At 40.4% G+C, this 22,794-nt stretch overlaps 1 protein-coding gene across 6 annotated transcripts in view; it reads left to right on the forward strand.

Annotated features, from left to right (window-relative positions):
• The first annotated feature begins 1,566 nt into the window (after window positions 1-1,566).
• The window catches only part of FAM184A (family with sequence similarity 184 member A), a 116,877-nt gene continuing 95,649 nt past the window's right edge, over window positions 1,567-22,794 (forward strand). For 2 of the 6 annotated variants that reach the window (XM_046006732.1, XM_046006734.1), the window contains exon 1: window positions 1,569-2,104. In XM_046006732.1, the coding sequence (XP_045862688.1) occupies window positions 1,946-2,104 (159 nt within the window). In that variant the 5' untranslated portion in view covers window positions 1,569-1,945. Of the gene's footprint in view, window positions 2,105-22,794 lie in introns of all 6 variants that reach the window. The other 4 variants (XM_046006736.1, XM_046006733.1, XM_046006738.1 and 1 more) reach the window with 3 other exon arrangements.

Below are 22,794 nucleotides of genomic sequence, written 5' to 3' on the forward strand. Positions count from 1 at the left end.
AAAATCTTTAAAAAAAAATAAAAAAAAAATAAAAAAAGACTTAGTTATAAAAATTTAAGGAAACAAGGAATCTTTGGAGCATTTATTTCTGCTTAGAATGTAAAGGACGTAAGAATTCTAAAATGATTGTGAATCTTCTATGCCTAGAATTTGATGAAATAACACTAGCTCCTAATTCTCTTTAATTTCATTGAATTATTAGAGCTTAAGAACAGAGCCAAATTTGCATGATATTTGTTTCTGGCCATCTGCTGCATTGAGAACCTTGGAACTAGAGAACTCTTTTTCTGGAAGGTCTATGGGGGAATGGAGGAATGGGGGGGGGCGTGCGTGAGGTGCTGAGCACCTAGCATCTGGGAAAAAAATGTAAGCCAATTTCAGTTTTCCTTTCTGGAATTCCAACAATTCTGCAAGTATTTCATGATGTTGTTCAATATTCACCTTGTTGGTTTAGATGTTGTAACAGACACTTTATGATAATTTGGCTCCCAATTCGATTTGTTAATAATCTAGATTTACACAATGACTGTTAGTTGCATGCTAAAGAGAAATCACATATTATAACGTGGGGGAATTCAGGTCTGCAAAACTGCCTGGAGAAAGCATTTTAAAAATAGATACAATTCTACATTTTTAAAGTTTGTGTTAACATTGTCCTAAAACAATTTATTTACTTCAACACAGGATACACTTAAAATAAAAAAGGAGAATCATTTGACCTACAGGAGTAGAGATGTTAGGAGACAATCAGTAGGAAATAACACATCTGAAGAGGTGAAAATGCACAAGTAACGACACACTTTTTGGCCCAGCCCCAAATCCTTAAGGAGGGGGCATCTTGTTCCATTTTGTTTTTTCCCCGTTTACTTCCAGCCAACAAGATTTCATATATAATTGTCTAAGTCTCCATTAAGACTGGGGAAAAGCAGGAGAACTGATGAGTTCACACACAGATACTGGCTTTGAATTTAGGACAGTGGTCGACTTGGAACATTGTAACCATCGTCATATTTACAGGAGTTTGAATGGGTCAAGGCAGCGATTGTTGTATTCCGGGCCATTTCATTCCCCATGTCCGAGGTGCTGAGGCCAACCTTGGGAGGGAACTGGGTGCAAGCCTGACGCCTTTCTTGGGGGAAGAGCCACTTGGCCCCAGTGCACGCGATGTTGCACGTGGAAAGCCACCGTAAATCCGCACGCGTTCCGCAAACCGAAAGGACCACAGACAGCCCCAGTCTCTCTCGCGGAATTTTTTACGTAGATTTACACGCGCGGCCCTCGGGGCTCAGCGCCCAGGTGGGAGCTTGCGATACCCACTGCAGGGTTCGGAGGCACCTGGCGGCAAGGTCCCCGCAGGCCCTTGCGAAGCGCCTGGACCCGCCGCGAGAATGCGGGGCCGGCGGCGGCGGCGCGGGGCGGGGCTTGGCTGCGGAGAAATGACGTCGGCGTCCCCGCGCGTATCGCGGGCCGCGCGTCCTGGTAACGGCGGCTCCGCGGCTCTCGAGTCCTCTTCCATGTCTCCGCCTCTCCCCGCACCAGCCCGCCCCGTCTCCACCTCCCTCCGCAGCTCCAGCGGCGGCCGTCTCGCTAGGTCCCAGGTGCCGGTTGGGAGTGGAACCTGCCGGGCCACGCTGCCCACGACGCCTCCGCCAGGCGTCAGCTGAAGAGCGGGAGAGGGCGGGCCGGGTCCGGGACCGCGCTGCTGGACCGCGGGCATCTGCCCCGCGCGGGTGTCGCCTGCGGCCTCGATCCGGCGGGGCTGCCCCGTCCCTGGACGGGGGTTACCGGAGGGTCGTGGCCGGAGGGCGCCTGCGGCTGCACCTGACAGATATCGGGGGTCGGGTCCGGAAGCGGCCGCTCCGGCTCTTGCCTCCCAGACGCCGTTGCTCCGCGGGCCGCCCCCGGAGCGCGAGGACTGGTGCCCCGGCCGGGGTCTGTCGGGAAGATGGCGACCCCGGGCATGAGCTGGCAGCAGCACTATTACGGCAGCTCGGCGGCCAAATTCGCGCCCTCGCCGGCCGCCGCGCAGCAGGCGGGGCACAGCATGGATTATAGCCAGGACCTGCACCTGAAAATGAGCAAGAAAATCGCCCAGCTCACCAAGGTAGGGGCGCGGCGGCGGGGTCGCCACGGCTGGGACCCTATGCGGGCCGCGCCGGGCTCAGGTGCCGGGCTCAGGTGCGGGGCTGGAGGCTGAGCGCCCTCCGCCCGGGGCGAGATGGGGGGGGGTGGGGTCTCCTCTGGGGAAGCAACAGCTGGAGACCAAGCTCCAAGAACCGTTCAAACTTCCGTGGAACGCTGGAGATGTTCATTGAAACTAGACAACTCAGCGGCACGTCTGGGTTTATGGGACTTAACATCCTGCTGCCCTTTAGGGGTAACCCAGCACAGAACAAATTAGGAACTACTTCCTTTATTGCACAATAATAAATCACTTTAGTTTTGGGCTCATGCATCTGCCCAGACTCCACGAGCCTTTACACCGCTTTATGAAAGTACAGTACCGTATTTACCCAACATAACTCGGAATCTTCCCAATTAATCAGTATCTTCTGTTGTTAACGTACTTAAGGGGAGAATAAACCTGAGCAATGTAGGAGGGTAAAACATACCTTGCGTGCCATTTGGGGGATTTAATGAGTCATTCCTTATGCTGACAATGTCAAACAAGGCTTCCTAGATGATTCACGTGTCTGCACTTAGTTAAATGTTTCAGTCTATCAAAAGATAATTTTCAGAGAGTAGCCTGCATATTTGGTTAGCTGTAGTTTAGGATGGTGGGCCTTTTCTAGTTAATGTTGATAATGAGAAGGCGTTGGTATCTGTGAAGCAAGAGCAATTCAGATAGATTGGTTCTATTGCTTTGTTTAGCTCTCACCAGCAATCTTTCAATACCCCTTAATTGCAAACAGGTGATCCATGGTGTCTGAAACTTAATAGAGGTGATCTTAAAATGTTTAAGTTGAGTCAACTGACCACTTGTTAGTGGTGTGGATATGATGAAGAGAGGTGGGCATCTTCGGTGTTTACTAATAGGTAAGCCCTGGGGCGCCTGGGTGACTCAGTGGGTTAAAGCCTCTGCCTTCGGCTCAGGTCATGATCCCAGAGTCCTGGGATCCAGCCCGCATTGGGCTCTCTGCTCAGCAGGGAGCCTGCTTCTCTTCCTCTCTCTCTGCCTGCCTCTCTGCCTACTTGTGATCTCTGTCTGTCAAATGAATAAAATTAAAAAATCTTAAAAAAAAAAAATAGGTAAGCCCTGAAGTCTCTTTTCAACTCCAGAATTCACATTATATAATTCCAGTATTAGTTGACACTATTGTGAGAGTAAAGTAAAAACAGAGTTGCACGAAAGGAAATGGGAATGAAATGGGGATCTAAAGAGGGTAAAAAAAAAGATTTTGGTGAAGAAATACGATTAAGGGTATTAAGAAAAGTAGCATGAAAGGACTGAAGAGTGAGTGCTCCAACAGAAGAGCAAAGAAAAAGGAACAAGTACCTAATGGTAAAACTCAGCCATGCAGAACAAGGCAATACTGGTGGAAATTTTGTTTTCTGATTTTTGTTTTTGATCCATAGTGTCTTGGAGTTTGCTGTGTGCCCGATTTTTACTGTTTCCTTTTCTGACAGATGGTCTCCATATTCAGGGAAAGGAAGGATCAAGAAGAAACAATAGTGTATCATCAGGGCATTTATACATTTGGGAGCTCAAAGCCTGGTTTCCTGAAATCATGTTTGTTCTTCAGAATAATGATGTTCAGAATGAAGCACATGGATGTTTATGTATTCTGACTTTCTTATGGTGTGTCCACAACACCCATTGTCCTGATTTTAGATTATAACCCTCTAGGTTCCTGCTGTAATAGAAACACTCTAAGTTGGTAGGGAACTGGGTGCCGCTTAATGAGATTTCTCATCTCTCCAGTAAGCAACTTCCCTTTTTACTTATGCTTCTTCAATTTTCTGTTCGTTTATAAGAAAAAAAATTAACAACTATTAAAGGTGAGAATATTTGTAGAAGCTGCTGTCACGTTCTGTTTACCCACCTTAAATCTAATGAGGCAGAACGCTGCCCCCCATATCAGTGCTTGTCAAGGTTTGAGTGCTATACCTCATCTTTACTGAGTGTTACCTGGACTCTGATTTAGTGTTTATAGTTACAATCTCTAAACACTCTTGCCACCTGCTCTGCTAAGTGCCTCAGACATTGAATCCCTTACACTAGAGTTTCTCAGCCTTAGCACTTTGGCATTTTGAATTGGCTAATTCCTTGTTGGGAGCAGGCAGGGGTGTCCTGTGCATTATAGATATTTAACAGCATTCCTGAATTCCTGCTGCTACTTAGTAGATTGCAGTGGCACCCCACACCTGCGTGACACACCATCATGACAATAAACATGTCTCTAGACATTGCTGTATGTTCCTTGGGAAATGTGAGGACTCATCCTGTATTGAGAAGCACTGACTTATACTGGAATATCTAGGGTTTCTCCCACCTGTTTCCTGTATTTATTACTAAGATAAGATGTGAGAATGAAATAATCAGATAATAGGAGTCTGTTGGAGCTAACACCATGTAGTTTCTGAAACATAAAATAAGACATGCTTCCCTTATGTACCATTTTGGAAACTGTCAAATTTTACAGTTATGTATACTTGTCATAAATACTATATCATAAAAATGATACCCTGAGTAATATTTCAAGTGTTAGAAACTACCAGTATCTACTATATAGAATTTTCACTCATGAAGAGTTTATTAATAAATTCACGTCAGTAGAGGTAGGTTGGAAGCTTAGCTTATATTTCAAAATTAGACATCATAATCGTTAAAATAGGATTTTATTTCTTTTAGTAATGGGTCAGTAGTACTCAGCTTTTCAGCATTATGGTGAGCATGGCTTGGGAATCTGTCTTGAGTTAAAACTCCTGTTCTACTGCTTACTAGTAATAGAACCTTGAACAAATCACCAAATTCTGAGCCCCTGCTTCCTAATCTTTAAAAGAGGGGTAATGATACAACAACTAAGGTAGTAGGTTCTTAATTCAGGCTGTCACTGAGAAGAGAGAATCTGTGCCAATGAAGTATTAGTAAAATATTGAGTAGTATATTTTTTAAATGTTCCTGTCTTTTTAAACTAGTCTGCATTTAATAGTATTGCTATATTGTATTTCTCTTAAGAGTTTTCTATAAAACCCTTTAAAAATATATATACGGTAATTGTTCTAGTTGAATAGTAAAGTGTAAATTTTCACATGTATCTCACATTGTTGTAGTACAGTATTGAAAATACATGCATTTTCCTGATACTTGGCTGGCGAAGAAAGGATAAAGATGAAAGTAATCTGTATTACAATTTCGTACAACTATGTATTCAAGAGATGTTTAACTAAAAAGCCATCTCAGCTGCAGACATATTCAGATTCTATTTCCTTATAACCTAACATAGCAGCTATCTCCTAGAAAGGAGAACAATAGTTTTTTTTTTTTTTTTTCTTTAGATAACAATTTAATACAAATTTTTTTTTTGCACTGTTTCCCTTTTTATTTATTTTTTTTTCAGCGTAACAGTATTCATTCTTTTTGCACAACACCCAGTGCTCCATGCAAAACGTGCCCTCCCCATCACCCACCACCTGTTCCCCCAACCTCCCACCCCTGACCCTTCAAAACCCTCAGGTTGTTTTTCAGAGTCCATAGTCTCTTATGGTTCGCCTCCCCTCCCCAATGTCCATAGCCCGCTCCCCCTCTCCCAATCCCACCTCCCCCCAGCAACCCCCAGTTTGTTTTGTGAGATTAAGAGTCATTTATGGTTTGTCTCCCTCCCAATCCCATCTTGTTTCATTTATTCTTCTCCTATCCCCCTCCCCCCCCATGTTGCTTCTCCATGTCCTCATATCAGGGAGATCATATGATAGTTGTCTTTCTCCGATTGACTTATTTCACTAAGCATGATACGCTCTAGTTCCATCCACGTCGTCGCAAATGGCAAGATTTCATTTCTTTTGATGGCTGCATAGTATTCCATTGTGTATATATACCACATCTTCTTGATCCATTCATCTGTTGATGGACATCTAGGTTCTTTCCATAGTCTGGCTATTGTAGACATTGCTGCTATAAACATTCGGGTACACGTGCCCCTTCGGATCACTATGTTTGTATCTTTAGGGTAAATACCCAGTAGTGCAATTGCTGGGTCATAGGGTAGTTCTATTTTCAACATTTTGAGGAACCTCCATGCTGTTTTCCAGAGTGGTTGGACCAGCTTGCATTCCCACCAACAGTGGAGGAGGGTTCCCCTTTCTCCACATCCTCTCCAGCATCTGTCATTTCCTGACTTGTTAATTTTAGCCATTCTGACTGGTGTGAGGTGATATCTCATTGTGGTTTTGATTTGTATTTCCCTGATGCCGAGTGACGTGGAGCACTTTTTCATGTGAGAACAATAGTTTTTAAAGCACCTTTTCTGTAAGGGACACTTTGCTAAATGTTAGAGATACAGTAGGGAGCAAGACACAGTCTCTGCCTTTTAAACTATACTTAGGATACTCTTAGTAAATTTTAAGAATTACTGTTAGATTCTTGAGTCATGTTATGGCAAATTTCTGGGACAGTTAAGGGCTGAACCATCTCAGGATAGGCAGAGAAGCTGGATTGGTTGAGTTATGTTTAGTAGGATCACATTTGTGTACTTCTCTACTCTCCACTGTTGTTGCCTCTTTGGTGTATTAGGGTGAAAAGCAAGACTTGTGGAAAGTAATTATAAAACAGCTATTTTTGTGTTACTCACTGCCCCTTTCAGTTTACTCCTGCGAGGATGGCTCATCCTCTGCCCATATATACACTTGACTTTTCTGGTTGCTTTTAGATAATACAAATTCAGTAACTAAATTGCAGAAGTCTCAATTTGATTATTTAAAATTTTCAGTGCTGGGACTCCTGGCTGGCTCTGTTAGAAGAGCATGTGACTCTTGATCTTGGGGTTGTGAGTTTGAGCCCCATGTTAGGTGTAGAGATTACTTAAAAATAAGAAATCTTAAAAAAAATAAAAATGTCCAATGTCAACAAATAAAAACTCCAAACCAAACTTAAATTAAGTATGGAGCTTCTCCCCCATGCCCATTCCCAGCCAATAATCAGGGAAGGGGGGGCATCACTAACTTTTGTCTTCTGAGTAGGCTTTTCTACTCTTCTTGCTTTGTCTTTCCAGTCCTAGTTTAACACCCTCCCCTCCCCTGTTGGAAAAGGAAGAAGGGAAGAGAGGAAGGACTAGCAGTAAACTTTATTTGAATAGTGCATTGTAATCTGGCTTTAGTGCTGTTGTAGACTTTGCACACATTTAAATCTCATTCTTTCACTCCTGCATCTTCCACCACCTACCTCCATTGCTCAGGATTTCTCACCTCAGGTTGCTTGACAGTGAGAATGCATCTATATTCTGGCTGGTTGCATACTCCTTCCTCAGCCTCTTAGATCTGGCAGGACCTTCATGTTTATTTTGCAGAGGCCTTTCAAGCTTCAGGTAACCTTCTTGGATAGACACGGCGACCCTACCCCAGCTTACTCTGTTTCCCCCCCTCCCCTCATAGGGCCAGTCTTGGTCCTTAGGGAACATTCATTCTATGTCCACACAGACTCTGGTAATGGTCCCAATTCAGCATCTCTCATTTACTCTCACATACCTTCATCCAGTTTCTGATCCTTTCGATTTTCCAAGGATGAATCTGGTGCCACTTCAGTATGTTCTTCTACGTGCTTGAAACACATATCGAGATCTTCAAGTGCTCCCATCAAAGCCTTTTCCTTTAGGCTTTAGGTGAGTGACAGTCATCCTTTCTCTTGAAGGCAAGGGCACTTGTTCCTATAGCTCTCCCCAAGGAAACCTCCAAAACCCTGCTCTGTAACCTCTTTGAGGCTTTTCTCACTAATATTGGGTGTAGAAGGTAGCGTATCTCAAGATCCCTCTTTTTAGACTGACTTTTTTTTCCTTTTCTTTCTTTCTTTTTTGGAAATTTTGAGAATATTCTGCCACTTGTTTGAATTGTTTGTTAGTTGTCGTTGGTTCTCAATAGAAACTTCTCTTTTAATATCTTGTTATGTTAGCTGTTCATCCAGTGCTCCTTAGTTGATTGTGCTTTCGATATTGTTCAGTCTAGGATCACTAACTGACATAACTAGTATAAGGTAGGGTATATGGTTTCAAAGAGCAGGAGTCGTTTCTTTCCGTTCTCTGTCTTCAGCATCAAGTCCTTCTTTAATGTCTTCTTTTAGTTGCCCCACCCCATCCCAGCCCCCAAGCTGCCCTGACCAACCCAGGCCCCGTTAGGCTTGCCTTACTCTGAATTACTATAACATTTATTGTCTGTACTTCTTGTTGGTACTTAGTAATACAGATTTGTGAAATGTTTGTAAATATATCTTGCTTCTGTAATTTGAATGTAATTTCCTCAGCTGTAGAGACTAATTTTCATGTAACTTTAGTATGAATACCTACACATACTATAAAAGCTTAATAAATATATACTGAAGTAATGATGGTGGTGGTGATGGTAATGATGCTGTACCAAGTAATTTTGTTATACAGTAGGGTTAGTAAATAGTTCTGGGAACTATATCTGCTATTCTTCTGGGTTAATGTTAGATCATTTCAGCTGTTTAAATTACTTTTAAGTATTTAAATGTTTATTGGTTCCTCTTACATTGCTTCAGATCCTATATTCATAATATATTTTTGATGCAAAAATAAAAATATAAAGTACCCTGTCTAAAATATAAATATTATTTGTCATTGCAAAGGTAGGTAATGGATACTAGATTCTTAGCAAAAAAACAAAAACAAACAAAAAAAACTAGTGTTATGATCGTTATGATCAATCATTTAATACTTATTGCTTTACTGTATCCCAAACCAGACTATGTAATAGTGAAATTTTCAAACAGTTGTGTTTTCTGTACATTAAATACAACCCATTCTTAACTAGTTGGAATTACCTAGATACTGTTTTATAATACTATTTAGTTTTGGTTATGACCTGGGTTGTTTTGGTTTAGCACGTACTGAATGTGGCATCTTTTTTCCCCTCCTTTGTTTCATTGCAGCTTTGCCATTCTCTTATGTAGTAGCTTGGATGTAATCTCTTAGTTGTAGTTGTGTGGTTTGAATTAATTTCTTGTATTTTACCATTGGGCACAAAAACTTAATATACAGTTTATCGATTGTCCAAATATTTATAAAGGGACTGCCTTTAGAAAAGGTTTAGAGCTGGAAGAAACCACAGATTCTGACCAGCCTAACGCTCTCATTTTATAGGTGTGGAAATTGAGGGCCCAGAGTCATTTGAAGATTGCACATCTTGTCACTGGCAGAACTGGAACATGAACCCAGGTCTCTGGATTGGTCTAAGAGAAGGGCAATTGTGTTAGCAGGTCTGCTTTCCCTGTGTCTGCCTTCCTTCTAATACTACTCATTCATTTCCTAAGAAGCACAGAGTTGGTGGTGTTTTTCTCACACTGGAACCCCGTTTTGTTGACCATCTGAATCACAGACTTCTGGTGACAGTGAACCCATGAGCCACCCCTCCCATACACTGAACAACCTCTGGATTTATAGGTTGTACAGTATGTAACTGTGGCTTTGGCAAATTTGTAACTGCTATTTTTATGTGTTCTCAGATCAATGTCATAATATTTTTATGTTTTTATTAACAGCTTTAGTCATTCCAGATTTTAAAAATGTTTTAATTACTTTGATTTGGAAACTGTTATGCTTGGTGTCAGAGTTACTACTGGGTGATTATTTTAAATGTTTTTCCTTTGACTCTTGCTTTCTTGATTGGATTATTGCTTAGGTCTCCTTCCCAAAGGCAGGAAGTTGGAGGTTTTCCTGTTTTTCTCCCTCCATCCCTGTCTTTGTGTTTTTTTGCTTATGAAAATCCTTTTCGATCTAATTGCCAACCTTTTAAAAAGTGGTATGAAAGATGAAGGTTCAGCAAAATGTGAGTGAAGCAATCTGGTAGTTTTTTTTTTTTTTTTTTTTTTTTTTAAGATATATTCATTTATTTGAGAGAGAGACAGTGAGCATGTGTGCATGGGGAGGGACAGAGGGGCAGAAAGAATCTTCAAGCAACTCCCGTCTAAGCGAGGAGCCTGAGGTGGGGCTCCATCCCAGGACCCTCCCAGGACCCTGGGATCAGGACCTGATCAAGTCCGCTGCTGAACTGACTGAGTCACCCAGGCATTCGCTTTAATTCTGAATGACAGTAGGAAGTAATTGGGGTGGGGAAGGGAGGAGGAATTAAAAAATGATATTCTGTCTTTTCAGTTTATCTTAGGAGATCTAGAAATTTTCTAATCTTTGAGCATTCAAATAAACTTGGATATTACATAATGAAATAGAACTGATGGGAATAATGGATATTTGTTAAAGACTTACTTGTTTTTTCACTATAGGAAGTTTCTATTTTGTAGACCACTTATGAGTGAGAAGGACTTTAAAAGTAAGTGTGTCAGAATTGTGACTCCCAGTCCTTTTTGGAGATAAATACCTGAGGAAAAGTGGGAGACAATTGCTAACTGAATTCAGAATTTTTTTTTTGTAAATAAAAACAGTGTTATATATGGTAGTTTGATGTGGGGGAAATATTACTATCAAATTTTATTTTGTATTGCAAGTATGACCTGAGCACAAAGGCTTTTTTTTAGATTGACCTGGGAGCTTAACAGTTCTTTAAGTATTATTGGAAAATAGCCTCTGACTGCCAGTTAATTAGTATATTAAAGTGAATTTGGGGAACACCAGTTTTTGCCGGTTGGGGATTGCCAGTTATAGTCAGTATTTTGATATACTTAACATTTGAGATCAAAACAAATATTTTAGAAGATAAATTTTTATTCTTAGCTCTCTATTAAACTACAGTGGTGAGTACTGTCATTTGTAGCTCTCAGACTTCATTATTGATTACATCTTTGCTACTAAAGCTTTGACAAAATATACAAAATTAGCGAAGTTAATATGTAAATTTCTTGTCCTACATCATTTACTTTCATCTTGAGATGTAACAGGAAGTTAAAACTACCAAAGGACCTATAGTAGATGGAAAAGCAAAAAACTTCATGATTAACCAGAATACTTGGGATTTGGACAGCTTAGATGCAGGTCCTAATGTGCCACTTAATTTATTTATAAAGGAGATAGTATTTTTAATGACTTTTAAAACTTACGAATCTATATTTCCTAATTTATATGTACCATTCCTATTTTGAGGTTTAAAGGGTTTGAAAATGAAAATTTGGTTTACAAAGTACATTGCTAATATTTAAGTCATCTCTAAAATTGACAATTGTAGTAAAATATTGGGATAGACTCTAATATCATTGGAGAATGAGTTATTTTAGTTGACTAGAAGTTACCTTAAGAAATTTAATTTCCCACTTTCCAAAATAATAAGCTTACATTAAACTATACCATTCATAAGTTACATGGAGTCCTTTATTATCTCTGGATAGTTGTTAGGATCATCAGTATTGAAGATTAGGCCAAACCTGTACTAATCCTATGGCAAAGGCTAAAATTTTACTTCTGAATAAATTCTTTTACGTATTTTATTTGCCCTCTCTTATAAAGTAGAAGTGCAAGGTTTGAATATGCACAGTCTAGACATTGACTTTCTGGTTGGGAAGATTTAGTTTATTCTGTTGAATGTCTGTCTTTGTGCTCACAGGTATTTGCATTTTTCATTCTCTTCCTTGTGAAACACTTCATAATAGAATTTCCTCTCAGAACATTTCATAACTGAAACCCTAAATAGTATCCCATTCCTATTCCAGTGTTTCCTAGTGAAACACTTTAAAAACAAAGTGCATGTAATTTTTTTTAAAGATTTTATTTATTTCACATAGAGAGATCACAAGTAGGTAGAGAGGCAAGCGGGGGAGGGGTGTGTGTGTGCGGGAAGCAGGCTCCCTGCTGAGCAGAGAGCCTGATGTGGGGTTTGATCCCAGGACCCTGAGATCATGACCTGAGCCAAAGGTAGAGGCTTAACCTTTGAGCCACCCAGGCCCCCCAAAGTGCATGTAATTTTGAAGGGAAGTTGTGTGTGTGTGTGTGTGTGTGTGTGTGTGTGTGTGTGTGTGCGTGCACGCATACATGTATGTATGTGTGTTTGATATAATGGTCTACCCAGAGTAACAAAAGTAGGTATACTTAAATATGACTAAAATAGAGCATATGGAGCTCTATGGTTGGTAAACTTTTGTTGAATGCCTAGTCCTTGAAAGATGCTGTGTTAGGCACTATTAGTTATTTAATTCTAGTAATTTATCATTCCACTTCTGAACTATGTGAGTTTTTCATTTTTTCAGTAGACTTGTGAGAAAATATCAGAATAAAGGAGGTGAACATTTTAATCAACAGATTAATCTGACAAATTTTAAATGCTTAATTATGGACAACTGTTTGGCTTGTTTTGGGTAGAATTTATATATCTAATTTTCTTAGATAAAGAAGCTAGTGCCTTCCAGTGTCTTCTTCAATAAGGTTTTTAATAATAATTTAAAGAATAATAATGACACGTCTCTGGTTACAAATCTGTAACGTTTTTGTCCAGGGGATAAAGGAGGTAAGGGAAATTTCAGTCTTCTGAAACCCAGGAGTTAATGGGTCTATATTAGGTGTAGGTCTCTCCTGGGCAGGCCAGAGAACCACAGTCCCAGAGCCATATGGCCCAGTGAGGCAGCAGTGACTATCATGTATGTCGGAGGTATAGGTTTAGTGGGTTAGACAGACCCCAGTTTGAATTTCAGGTTCACCACTTATTAGTGTTTAGCCTTTAATAAGTTTTAACCTGTGAGAGCCTCAGTCTTATCTGTAAAATGAGAATAACAAAGCCAATCTCATAGAAGTATTATAGAGATTAAATAAGATAATTTGTGTTGGAGAAGAGGTTGGTAAATGTCAATTCCTACCCATTTTCCAGGCCCCTTCTCCTTTGTTCAGTCTTTTACAATTAAGTCTTTAACAATTAAGTATGTCGGGATGCTAGAGTGGCTCAGTCAGTTGAATGTTTGACTCTTGGTTTCAGCTCAGGTCATGATCTTGGGGTCCTGGGTTCAAGCCCCATGTCAGGCTCTGTGCTCAACAGGGAGTCTGCTTCCCTTCCCTCTCTTCCTCTGCTCCTCACCTCGCTCATCCACACTGTCTCTCTCTCTCTCAGATAAATAAAATAAGTATTTTTATATGCATTTTCTCTTTTGATGGAGGTATATTCTATATTACTAGGGACTACAGCTACCAGAAGTAAAGGTTTAACAGCAGATAAAATACAGGTGATTCTCATTGAGATGATTATATTCTATCAAGTTATGTTCCAGAAGAAATACAGGGTTATGTTCCTGATACCCTCTGGTCACATTTTCATCAACCAGTTCATAACTGGTTGCCTTGTTTTATGTGTGTTTCTGTTTAATGGCACCTTATTTAATACATATTTTCTATTCATTAAGAGTAAACTCATAGAGTGTACCTGGGTAGCTCAATTGGTTAAGCATCTGCCTTTGGCTCATGTCATGATTCCAGGGCTCTGGGATGGAGCCCTGCCTCAAGCTCCCAGCTCTGCAGGGAGCCTGCCTCTCCCTTTCCCTCTGCCTGCCCCTCCCCCTGCTTGTGCTGGTGTGCGCTCTCTCTCTCTCTCTCTCTCTTTGTCAAATGAATAAAAAAAGTTTTAAAAAAGTGAACTCATAGACAATAGCATTATAGCTCATGTGTGTATGAAGCGTACCTAACAAGCTGTGTTAGATTTTGAGGTTACATATAAATTTTAGCAAGTAGGCAAACTTGGAAGTATGGAATCCACAATAGTGAGGCTCTACTGTATCTAAAAATGGATACAGAACTTTGCATCTGCTGTTTACTTAGCCCCTGCTTTGGTTTTTCAGCTGTTGTCATGGGCCTCTGTGACTATGACTCTTATTAATACCCTGAACACCCTCACATGATTGTGACTTTGACTCTTAATATATCACTAAGCACCCACAGATGAAAGGGTGGAAGGGATAGTGGGGGCAGGAATACTCACCTTTTGTGTGAGTTGCCATTCACCAAGCAGATGCCCTACAATCATAAATATAGGACAGAATTACATGATTCTCTCCTTGTGTATAAACTATGATCTTCATCATCTGAACTTGAATCTATCACATTGCCCTAGGTCAGAAGGAGTAAAATATATAAATTATTCCACAGCATGGAGTGAAACTTTGGAAATACAATGTTGACTTAATTAAAATAAAGCATTATTTTTTTATAGTCATCATTTGCTTAAAATATGTTTGCGGTTCCTTCCCAACACAAACTGTCAGTGTGGGAGTTGTTTTTGTTAAAAGCCTTTATCTAGGTATCTAAAGATAACTAGAAATCTTATACTCTCTGGGGTTCAGCACATTTGGTTGGAAGTCTCTGAAGTGACTTTATACAACATACAGAAAACTTAAGATATTTAAATAGAGAATATTTTCGCAGATAATTAGACTTGACCTATACCTTTTTTAAATGACCGAGAAGAATGTGTACTTTCAGTTTTAATAGTAGAGAATGTTCATATCTTTTGGTATCTTCTTAGCTCCCCCCCCCCCCGGTGATTATCAGAAAATGCTGGTGAAAAGGAGCCTGGATAAAAGCATTCTGTGGTCTTGAAGGAGTTAGCAAGGTTAACTGGCCTAGAAAAAGACTTTGATCTGAAGCCAAGCCTGTCACTTTGATATTGCCCTCTTTAGGACCCCACGTATCTTAAATTTCAATCCTGAGTCTCTCTTGCTATTTATTTTCTCTGTTTCTGGATTGTGAAGCATAGCCAGAGAAAATTATGGAACTAGACTATGGCAGAATTATGCCACCCTCGCTTCTTTATCCCCAAAGGTGTCTACATCCCAGTCCCTGGAATCTTTGAATATGTTACCTTACATTTGAGGATGTGACTAAATGAGGGATCTTGAGATGGAGAGATTATCCTTGATTATTTGGATAGGTCCAGTGTAATCACAAGAATCCTCCTGAGTGAAAGAGGGAGGAAAGGAGGTAAGTCAGTGCCAGAGTGATGGGATGTGAGAAGGACTTCACTAGCCATTACTGACTTTGAAGATGGAATATGGGCATAAGCCAAGGAATGTAGGTGGCCTCTAGGAACTGGAAAAGGCAAGGAAATGAATCCTTCCCAGGAGCCTCCAGATTGTAATCTCATTTGAGACCTCCATCATTGTATGATTAATAAATCTGTGTTGCTTTACACTGCTAGCTTTGTGACATATTATTATAGCAGCAAGAGGAAACTGGTTGCTTCCTTTCAAACACATCATGTAAATAAGCTGCTTTCTGTTTTACTAAAACTGTCAAGACTGTCAAGCTTCAGTTACTTGTCTACAAAGATACTGAGGTCATTCATTCCTTGTGAGAACTTTTTCCTGGTCTTTTCACCTTAACTCTTATGTATATGCTGCTTCTCTATGTCTTAAATAGCTAACACTTGGCAGGGACAGGTAGGAATCAAGGAAACTAATTGGGAGGGTATTGGAATACAGTATTGATGAGAGATTATGAGCGCCTGGATTAGGACTATAGTAGGAGAGAAAAGAGAGATTTGGGAAATTTTTTTAAAGATTTTATTTATTTATTAGAATGAGAGAGAGTGGGCATGAGAGGGGGAAGGTCAGAGGGAGAATCAGACCCCTCTGCTAAGCAGGGAGCCCGATATGGGACTTGATCCCAGGACTCTAGGATCATGACCTGAGCTGAAGGCCGTGGCTCAACCAGCTGAGCCATCCAGGCACCCGAGATTTGGGAAATTTTGAGGGGCAGATTTAAGAAACATATGGGAAGTAAGCTTGTCAGGAATTTGTGACAGTCTGTTGTAGTGGAAGATTGAGGATAACAGGTCTTTTGTTACACAGTAAGTACTCATGAATGAACATTAATGAATTAGTGACTAGATGGATATTAATGTCAACTGAGATAGGAATATAGGAAGAACATCCATTTCTGTGTAACAAGTTACTCCCAAATTTAACAGGTTAGTACAACAAACGTTTATTATCTCAATTTCTGAGGGTCAGGAATGTAGGTGTCACTAAGCTTGGTGGTTCTGGCTCAGGGTTTTTCATGAGGTTCCAGTCAAGCTGAAGATTTGACTAGGGCGAGATGCTCCATTTTTTTTAGTTAACTCCTATGACTGTTAGCAGGAGACTTTAGTCCTTCACCATGTGGACCTCTCTACAGCAAGTCATCTGAGGGAACTGGGGAAGAAAAAGACCAAAATGGAAGCTGTGGTCTTTTCATAATCATAGAGTGATGTATTATCACCTTTGCCATATTCTATTGGTTACACAAACTAGCCATGGTATAGTAGAGATAGTGACTACACAAAGATTTGACTGTCGGGACAAAAAAAATCAGTGTAGGGCATTTTAGAGGCTGGGTTATTCCTAAAGAGAAGTAGAATTAATGGGAGAGAGAGAATGAGTTCAGAGTTTGAAGATGACCATGTATATCCAGGTAGAAATAGCAAACATTTGGATATTCATTTTAAGCCAAAAGTAGAGAATAGTAGGAATAACAATGTAAAAGTCATTAGCATATAAGTGATAATTAAAATAAAAAGTGGCTGGGGCCTCAAACCGAGTGGAAATTATTTAGTATAGTTGCTAGGAGAAAGAAGAGAAATCATGGACCAGATCTTTTCAGAGAAAAGATCCAGAGAGATGTGTTGTTGTCCCAAGAGGAAATTAGATGTGGTATCTGATCTTAATTTAAATGCTTCACAGTTTTCTGAAAAGTCCTATGGAAAGGATTATTGTTCACCAATTGTAAGTGAGAGGAGGGCAGTTATTAAAGGATTATTCCAGGGTCTGGGTTTTGTCTGTTGGGTATAGTAGTAAGAGAGCTGAAGAACTTCGATAGGTAGTTCGGTTAATCTACCCTTAGGCTGCATGGGGAAGGAAGTGAGGTTAGGATGGAGCTGACAGATGAAGGAAACTCTAGGAATTGAGGGGACTATTGGTGTGAATGTAGGTAATGCCAAGAGGTTGAAGGTTTACATCAAGATGTTGTAACACGAGAGGGGGCTATTTCTGAGGTGAAGTAAGTTAAAATGAGATGCAGGATACAGTCTTGAGAATGTTTATAGGAGAGTGACAGTTGTTAGAGTTAAGAATCCCTAAGGACTGTAAGTGTGGTCCTTTGGAGTCTACATGCATTTTTGAAATCTCCAAAGGTAATGACGGGAGGGAAATTTGTGAATCCCAATGCCTAGGTCTACACTGAATGTAGGCAGTGTGACAGGCCACAGCTACACTGACCCCGACAACCTGCAAAATGTGCTGGCAGAGGTGGTGCCCAGGGGGTGACCAAGGACTGCCTGGACCAGCAGTGACACTCCCCCACCCCCAGCCTGGCTTGCCTCATCCCTGCCCTACCCACCTCTGGCTGGCAGCCAGCTGCCCTCTCCCCACACTGCCTGCTGGGCTATCCCTGGGATGGGCAGGTAGGAAGTGCCTTTCCTCAGAGGCTGCAGTGTTTGTCAGGGGCCTGTCTTCCATCCCCCTCCTCTCCTGTAGGCCTGGATCTGTGTGGGAGTTGGGCAAGGCTGCAGAGTTGTACTTGTGGGGCTTAAGATGCAGCTACTTCAGTGGGTGGGGCCCTGCCCTTAGCAGCTTGCTTTGGGGTCCATAGTGCCAGGGGCCTGGTGTAAGGTGAGGTGAGGCTGCCCCATCAAAGCCAGGACAGGCAAGGGTTCCAGGTCAGCTTCTCATACCTCAGATATTCTGTTTGCAAAGAGTGCCCAATAGCCCCCCCCCCCCCAAAAAAGTCAGTTTATTACTATCATGAGGCAGGTGGAGTGAGAAAGCTAAATAAAAGAACAAGTTGTTTAACTGTGCCCTGTTGTGCCTTTTAGAAGGCAGCATTGGGTAGCTAGGTGTATGCACAAATCACTTCCAGATCCCATAATGAGTTAGGTGCAAAACATGGTGTTGCTTCTGGTAGAAGAGAATCCATGGCTTTGGCTTAGAGGGGCAAAAATGAGATTCTGAGGATGTAAGGAGTTTTATTTGTGTGGGTGGGTGGTGGGTGTTTGATCTAGTATTTAAATATTGGTTCAGAGATTGCAAAGAGAGTAATAAGAAGGGGGTGGAGGGGGGCAGTGTTGGAGGAACCAGGGGATGAAGATGGGTACCAGAATTTAGCTTGCAGCCGTTCTGCAGTCATGTGGCTAAATAAGGTGGAATATATTGTCTTAGAATGCAGAATCTTATTTTGCTTAAGTTTTTTTTTTTTTTTTTAATTAGCAACTAGAAAGTTCTAAGTCTTCAATTTGTATTAAACAAGAAACCACAGGGTACCTGGGTGGCTCAGGCAGTTAAATATTTGCCTTCAGCTCAGGGCATGATCCCAGTGTCCTGGATCAAGTCCCGCATCAGTCTCCCTGCTCAGTGGGGAGCCTGCTTCTCCCTCTGCCTGCCGCTCTGCCTACTTGTGATGTCTCTCTCTCTCTCTGAAAAATAAATAAATAAAATATTTTTTTTTAAAAAAAGAAGAATTCCTAAGAAAAATATGGTATATTTGTGAATTATTTGATCAAACTGTCTTTTCTAACTGATTAATAAGTTTTAGAATTTTTTAAGAAAAATGCAATGTATTTGTGAATTATTTGATCAAATGCTCTTTTCTAACTTGATTATTAATGTTTATAGAAAATTTCTGCATAATTTGTCTTCCTTAAAATAATAGCATGAATAAAAATACCAATACTCTATTTATTAGATATATGGGTATATTTTTAGGTTTTACTTTTTTGTTGGTTGATACTTAAATCCTAAAGTCACATTTTATAAAATCTAAACATCTTTTAGAAAACTAGTCTAGAATTTATTTAACAAAAGAAGTAGTATTGTGCCAAATAAAGCCTCTGGAATTAACATGTTTGAGGTATGGAACTTTGCTCCTTTTACTTTATTCCTATATGGATAGTCATTCAGTAGCCATTTTGAGTGTCTAATAAATGCTAGAGTGTGGGTTGGGGGAACATAAATAAGTCCTGGAGCTCATCCTTCAGGACTTTGCAATTTAACAGATGTACAAGACAGAACATACTTGAGAATACCAGAGTATGCCCAAGCAATATTTGGCAATGCTCTTAATATTTCATGTTATCTCAATGAAACTCTGGCCAGAATCACTAAGAGCTTCCTGAGTCTTTTAATTTCCTCTACAGCTGCTTCTGCCACAAGATGGGAGAGAAGAATTGAGAGGACCACTGGTGTGAATGTAGGTAATGCCCAGAGGCTGAGGGTTTACAGCAGGCTTGTCTCATGCACTCACCTGGTTACAATTCCTTACAATTCCTTGGAAGGACCATATCAATAAGCAAAAGCAATTAAACCAAAAGTGTATTGCACAGTACTGTGTGTCAGACACTGTGTTAAGCACTTTACATACATTATGTTGTTTCACTGTCATAACTTCATAAACTAGATACTGTTCACTTTACAGAAGAAAAAAAAAAACCCTAAGGTTTGAAGTAACTTTCTCGCAGTTCTATAGTTATGAGTAAGGCTAACCTTGGTCACCTGTCACTAACATACTTGGGCTTCTGTATAAAATCCATAGCCTGCTAAGTTCAGAATGATAAGATCAGAGTACATCTGGAAGCTTCAAGTCAGCTCATTCTGTCTATCTGTCTTACCTCATCCCTCTGTCTCTGGGCCCTGGCTGCAAACTCTGGTCCCTGGGTCATCTAGCTTATCCTCAGGTTTCCTTCTTTCCCCTGTGTGCTTGGGGTTTTTATACTTGCTCTCTACAGCTCTTGCTCCCTGCTGAACAGAGTCCTCTACAGCCACATCTCTTCATCAGGTACTCTATCTGCTTATTGTCATTTGAAAACCTGGCTCTCTCCCCAGGATGCTGCTTTTTTTGCTGTCTTTGCAGGTGACCACTACTCATTTTCACACATTGCATCAGTCAGAGGTCCTAGAGACATCTTTCTTCTAGCTCTCATTGCAACTTATAAACCATTGCTCCTAGACTCTTCTGTAAGTACAGTTCTTGAGATTTAGGCCACCCGTGTCTTCCTCCTGTGCCTCTCTCTCTGTTGCTTCCCATGCTCAGCAGAGAGTCTCTGTCTATGGGTGGCCTATCTAACACTCTAGTCTCACAGTTGTTGTTGTTTTTTTTTTAATTTTTTATTTATTTCTTATTTTTTTATAAACATATAATGTATTTTTATCCCCAGGGGTACAGGTCTGTGAATCGCCAGGTTTACACACTTCACAGCACTCACCATAGCACATACCCTCCCCAATGTCCATAACCCTCTCCCCCTCTCCCCACCCCCCTCCCCCCAGCAACCCTCAGTTTGTTTTGTGAGATTAAGAGTCAAGTCTCACAGTTTTTGACCTTTGCAAATTCTGTGATCTTTTCCTTTACTCAAGCTACTCGTACACATTTTCCTCTAAATCTTAAACTCCAGAATAACCATATGGAAGATATTATAACTATTTGTTGATTAAATTAATAAACTTCTTAACCTTTCATCTCTCCCTTCCTTTTCACATTTTACCCATTCTCCAGCCCCCCCCGGTTCTTTTTCTTCCTATTCATGAACCCATTCTTTCTTCACTTCATTCTTTATCTGTCCTAGACTATTTGCACTATCACTGCAGCCACTGTCGTACCCAGTGTTTTTCCACTACACTTTCCAGACCAGCAAGAGGATAATATTGGCCAGATGTGCAGCTTGTTCAACCTAGCACATATTAGTAAGAGAGCATAATGCCCTTGTAGACACCTCTGGAAGGGCCCAGCTGAGCAGGGTGAAAGCAGAAGGGACTCTGGTGGGGATGCTTGGAACTGAGTGAGTTCCAGGGGTGGAATGTAACTGGGATGATATACTTGGTTTTAATGGAATATCTTCTGAAAGGTCTAAACTTTAATTAGAAGTGACTAAACAGAAACAACAGGACTAAGTTTTTCTTCGCCAAGTAGTTATAAAGATTCATAAAGAAAATGAAATTCTCTCAGGAAAACGAAGACCTTGATTTTTTATGCTATGATTTGAGAGGGACCAATTTGTCCCTATTAAATATAATAGCAAGTTATAAAATTGACTGTATTTATAAAAATGCAATGGTTTAAAGAGTTTATATTAAGATTATATATTAAACAAGAATAGCCTTTTAATTAAACAGGAAAATGAGCTTTTTCTGGCAAAATACAACTTGTGGATAAGAGTAGATATATAGAATTCAATATGGCTAACTCAATAATAAAGCATTTATAATGATTAAATGTGAAGTGCTGGTATAGCACTTTATTTACGGTAAGTGGTGAATAATTCTTATGCCTGCCTGACAGAATGTTTACTTATCGTGGTTATAGTTGGGTGCACAACATCTTGCTTCAAGTAATTATGTCTTTAGTCACGACCTAATTCAAACATAGATTGCAATAAAAGGGTGAAAAAGGCTGAAATAATTCCAATAAATGGAGAGAATGTTAGAAGCAAGCTTTTAAAACAAATAAGCTGGAAATCAAACCTGGGGAAATGATTTTATTGGATATGATGGTTTCTAAAGTTGAACTGTCAAAATGAATGGGTAAATTAACAAAATTGGCAAATAAAATTTCTTTGAAAATGAAAGTTAGGGAAATGCAGTCACTAAAATGAAGGGATGGGCATGTTACCCATCATACACATTCCAATTAGCTGTTGCTGCTCTGGTTTTTCATTGCTGCCTTTTACACCACCCAAAAATCTTGCAAAAACAACCACCAGTTTATTCTCAAATTCTTTGGCCAAAAATTCAGAGACAGAAGGGCTGGTTTGTCTGCTCCATGATGTCTAGGTTTTCAGGTGGGAAGACTGGAATGGATGGGTGTGATTTGCTCCACTGGGAATTGAAACAACAGGGTTGGAGATTCTACTTGCAAGATGACTTCTTTCTCTCTCTGGTGACTTGAACGCTGGGCTCAGCTGGGGCAGTTGGCTAGAGGAACTACACGCCCACTCCGTGGAGCTTTAGTTTTTCATAGCATGACAGTGTTTGGAGACTGAGTCTTCCAGAGCCTGAGAAAGAAGCTGTAAGGCTTCTACTGATCTGGGCTCAGAAATCATTATCACTTTTGCCACATTCTGTTGGTTACAAGGGAATCATTAAGGCCAGCCTAGAGTCGAAAGAATTGGATTCCTTATTGGGGTATTGGCAAGGTCATATTGCAGAAGAGCTTGTGGGATGGGAAATATTGTGACCATTTTGGGAAAACACAGTCTGCTAAAATGTATACTTTATGGGAATGGAGGGAAAATTAACCATTTACAGCTTTTTCAGTGATTAGCCACAGACTTTTAAGAAAATAAAAAAATAAGATAGTAACCTAATACAAGTTATTAGGAAAGAGCTCTTGCTGCCATTTGAACACAAATATAGAATCCTCAGATTAGCAGAGACACTTTATGGCAGCATTTTAAAAAGGCATTATTAGATTTATGGTAATATATGGTAATAAGAGAGGCTTTTTTATTATAAGCATAGCAGAGACTTAGAGCTTACACTGTATAATGGCATGTGGTTTGGATATTGTCACTCCTTAACCACTTGTCAGTTTTCTGCCTATTGGGACAATAAGCAAGAGGACCGTAATTTGAAGACTTTTTGAGATGTTGGATTTGAGGTCTTTGAGATTTTGCATCGTTTGTCTTAGTAGTAGTAGTGCCTGTGTATGTATTTGGGCAGCAGCCTTTATTGTTTTCAAG

Source organism: Meles meles, chromosome 5 (genome assembly GCF_922984935.1).
Source record: "Meles meles chromosome 5, mMelMel3.1 paternal haplotype, whole genome shotgun sequence".
Taxonomy (NCBI): domain Eukaryota; kingdom Metazoa; phylum Chordata; class Mammalia; order Carnivora; family Mustelidae; genus Meles; species Meles meles.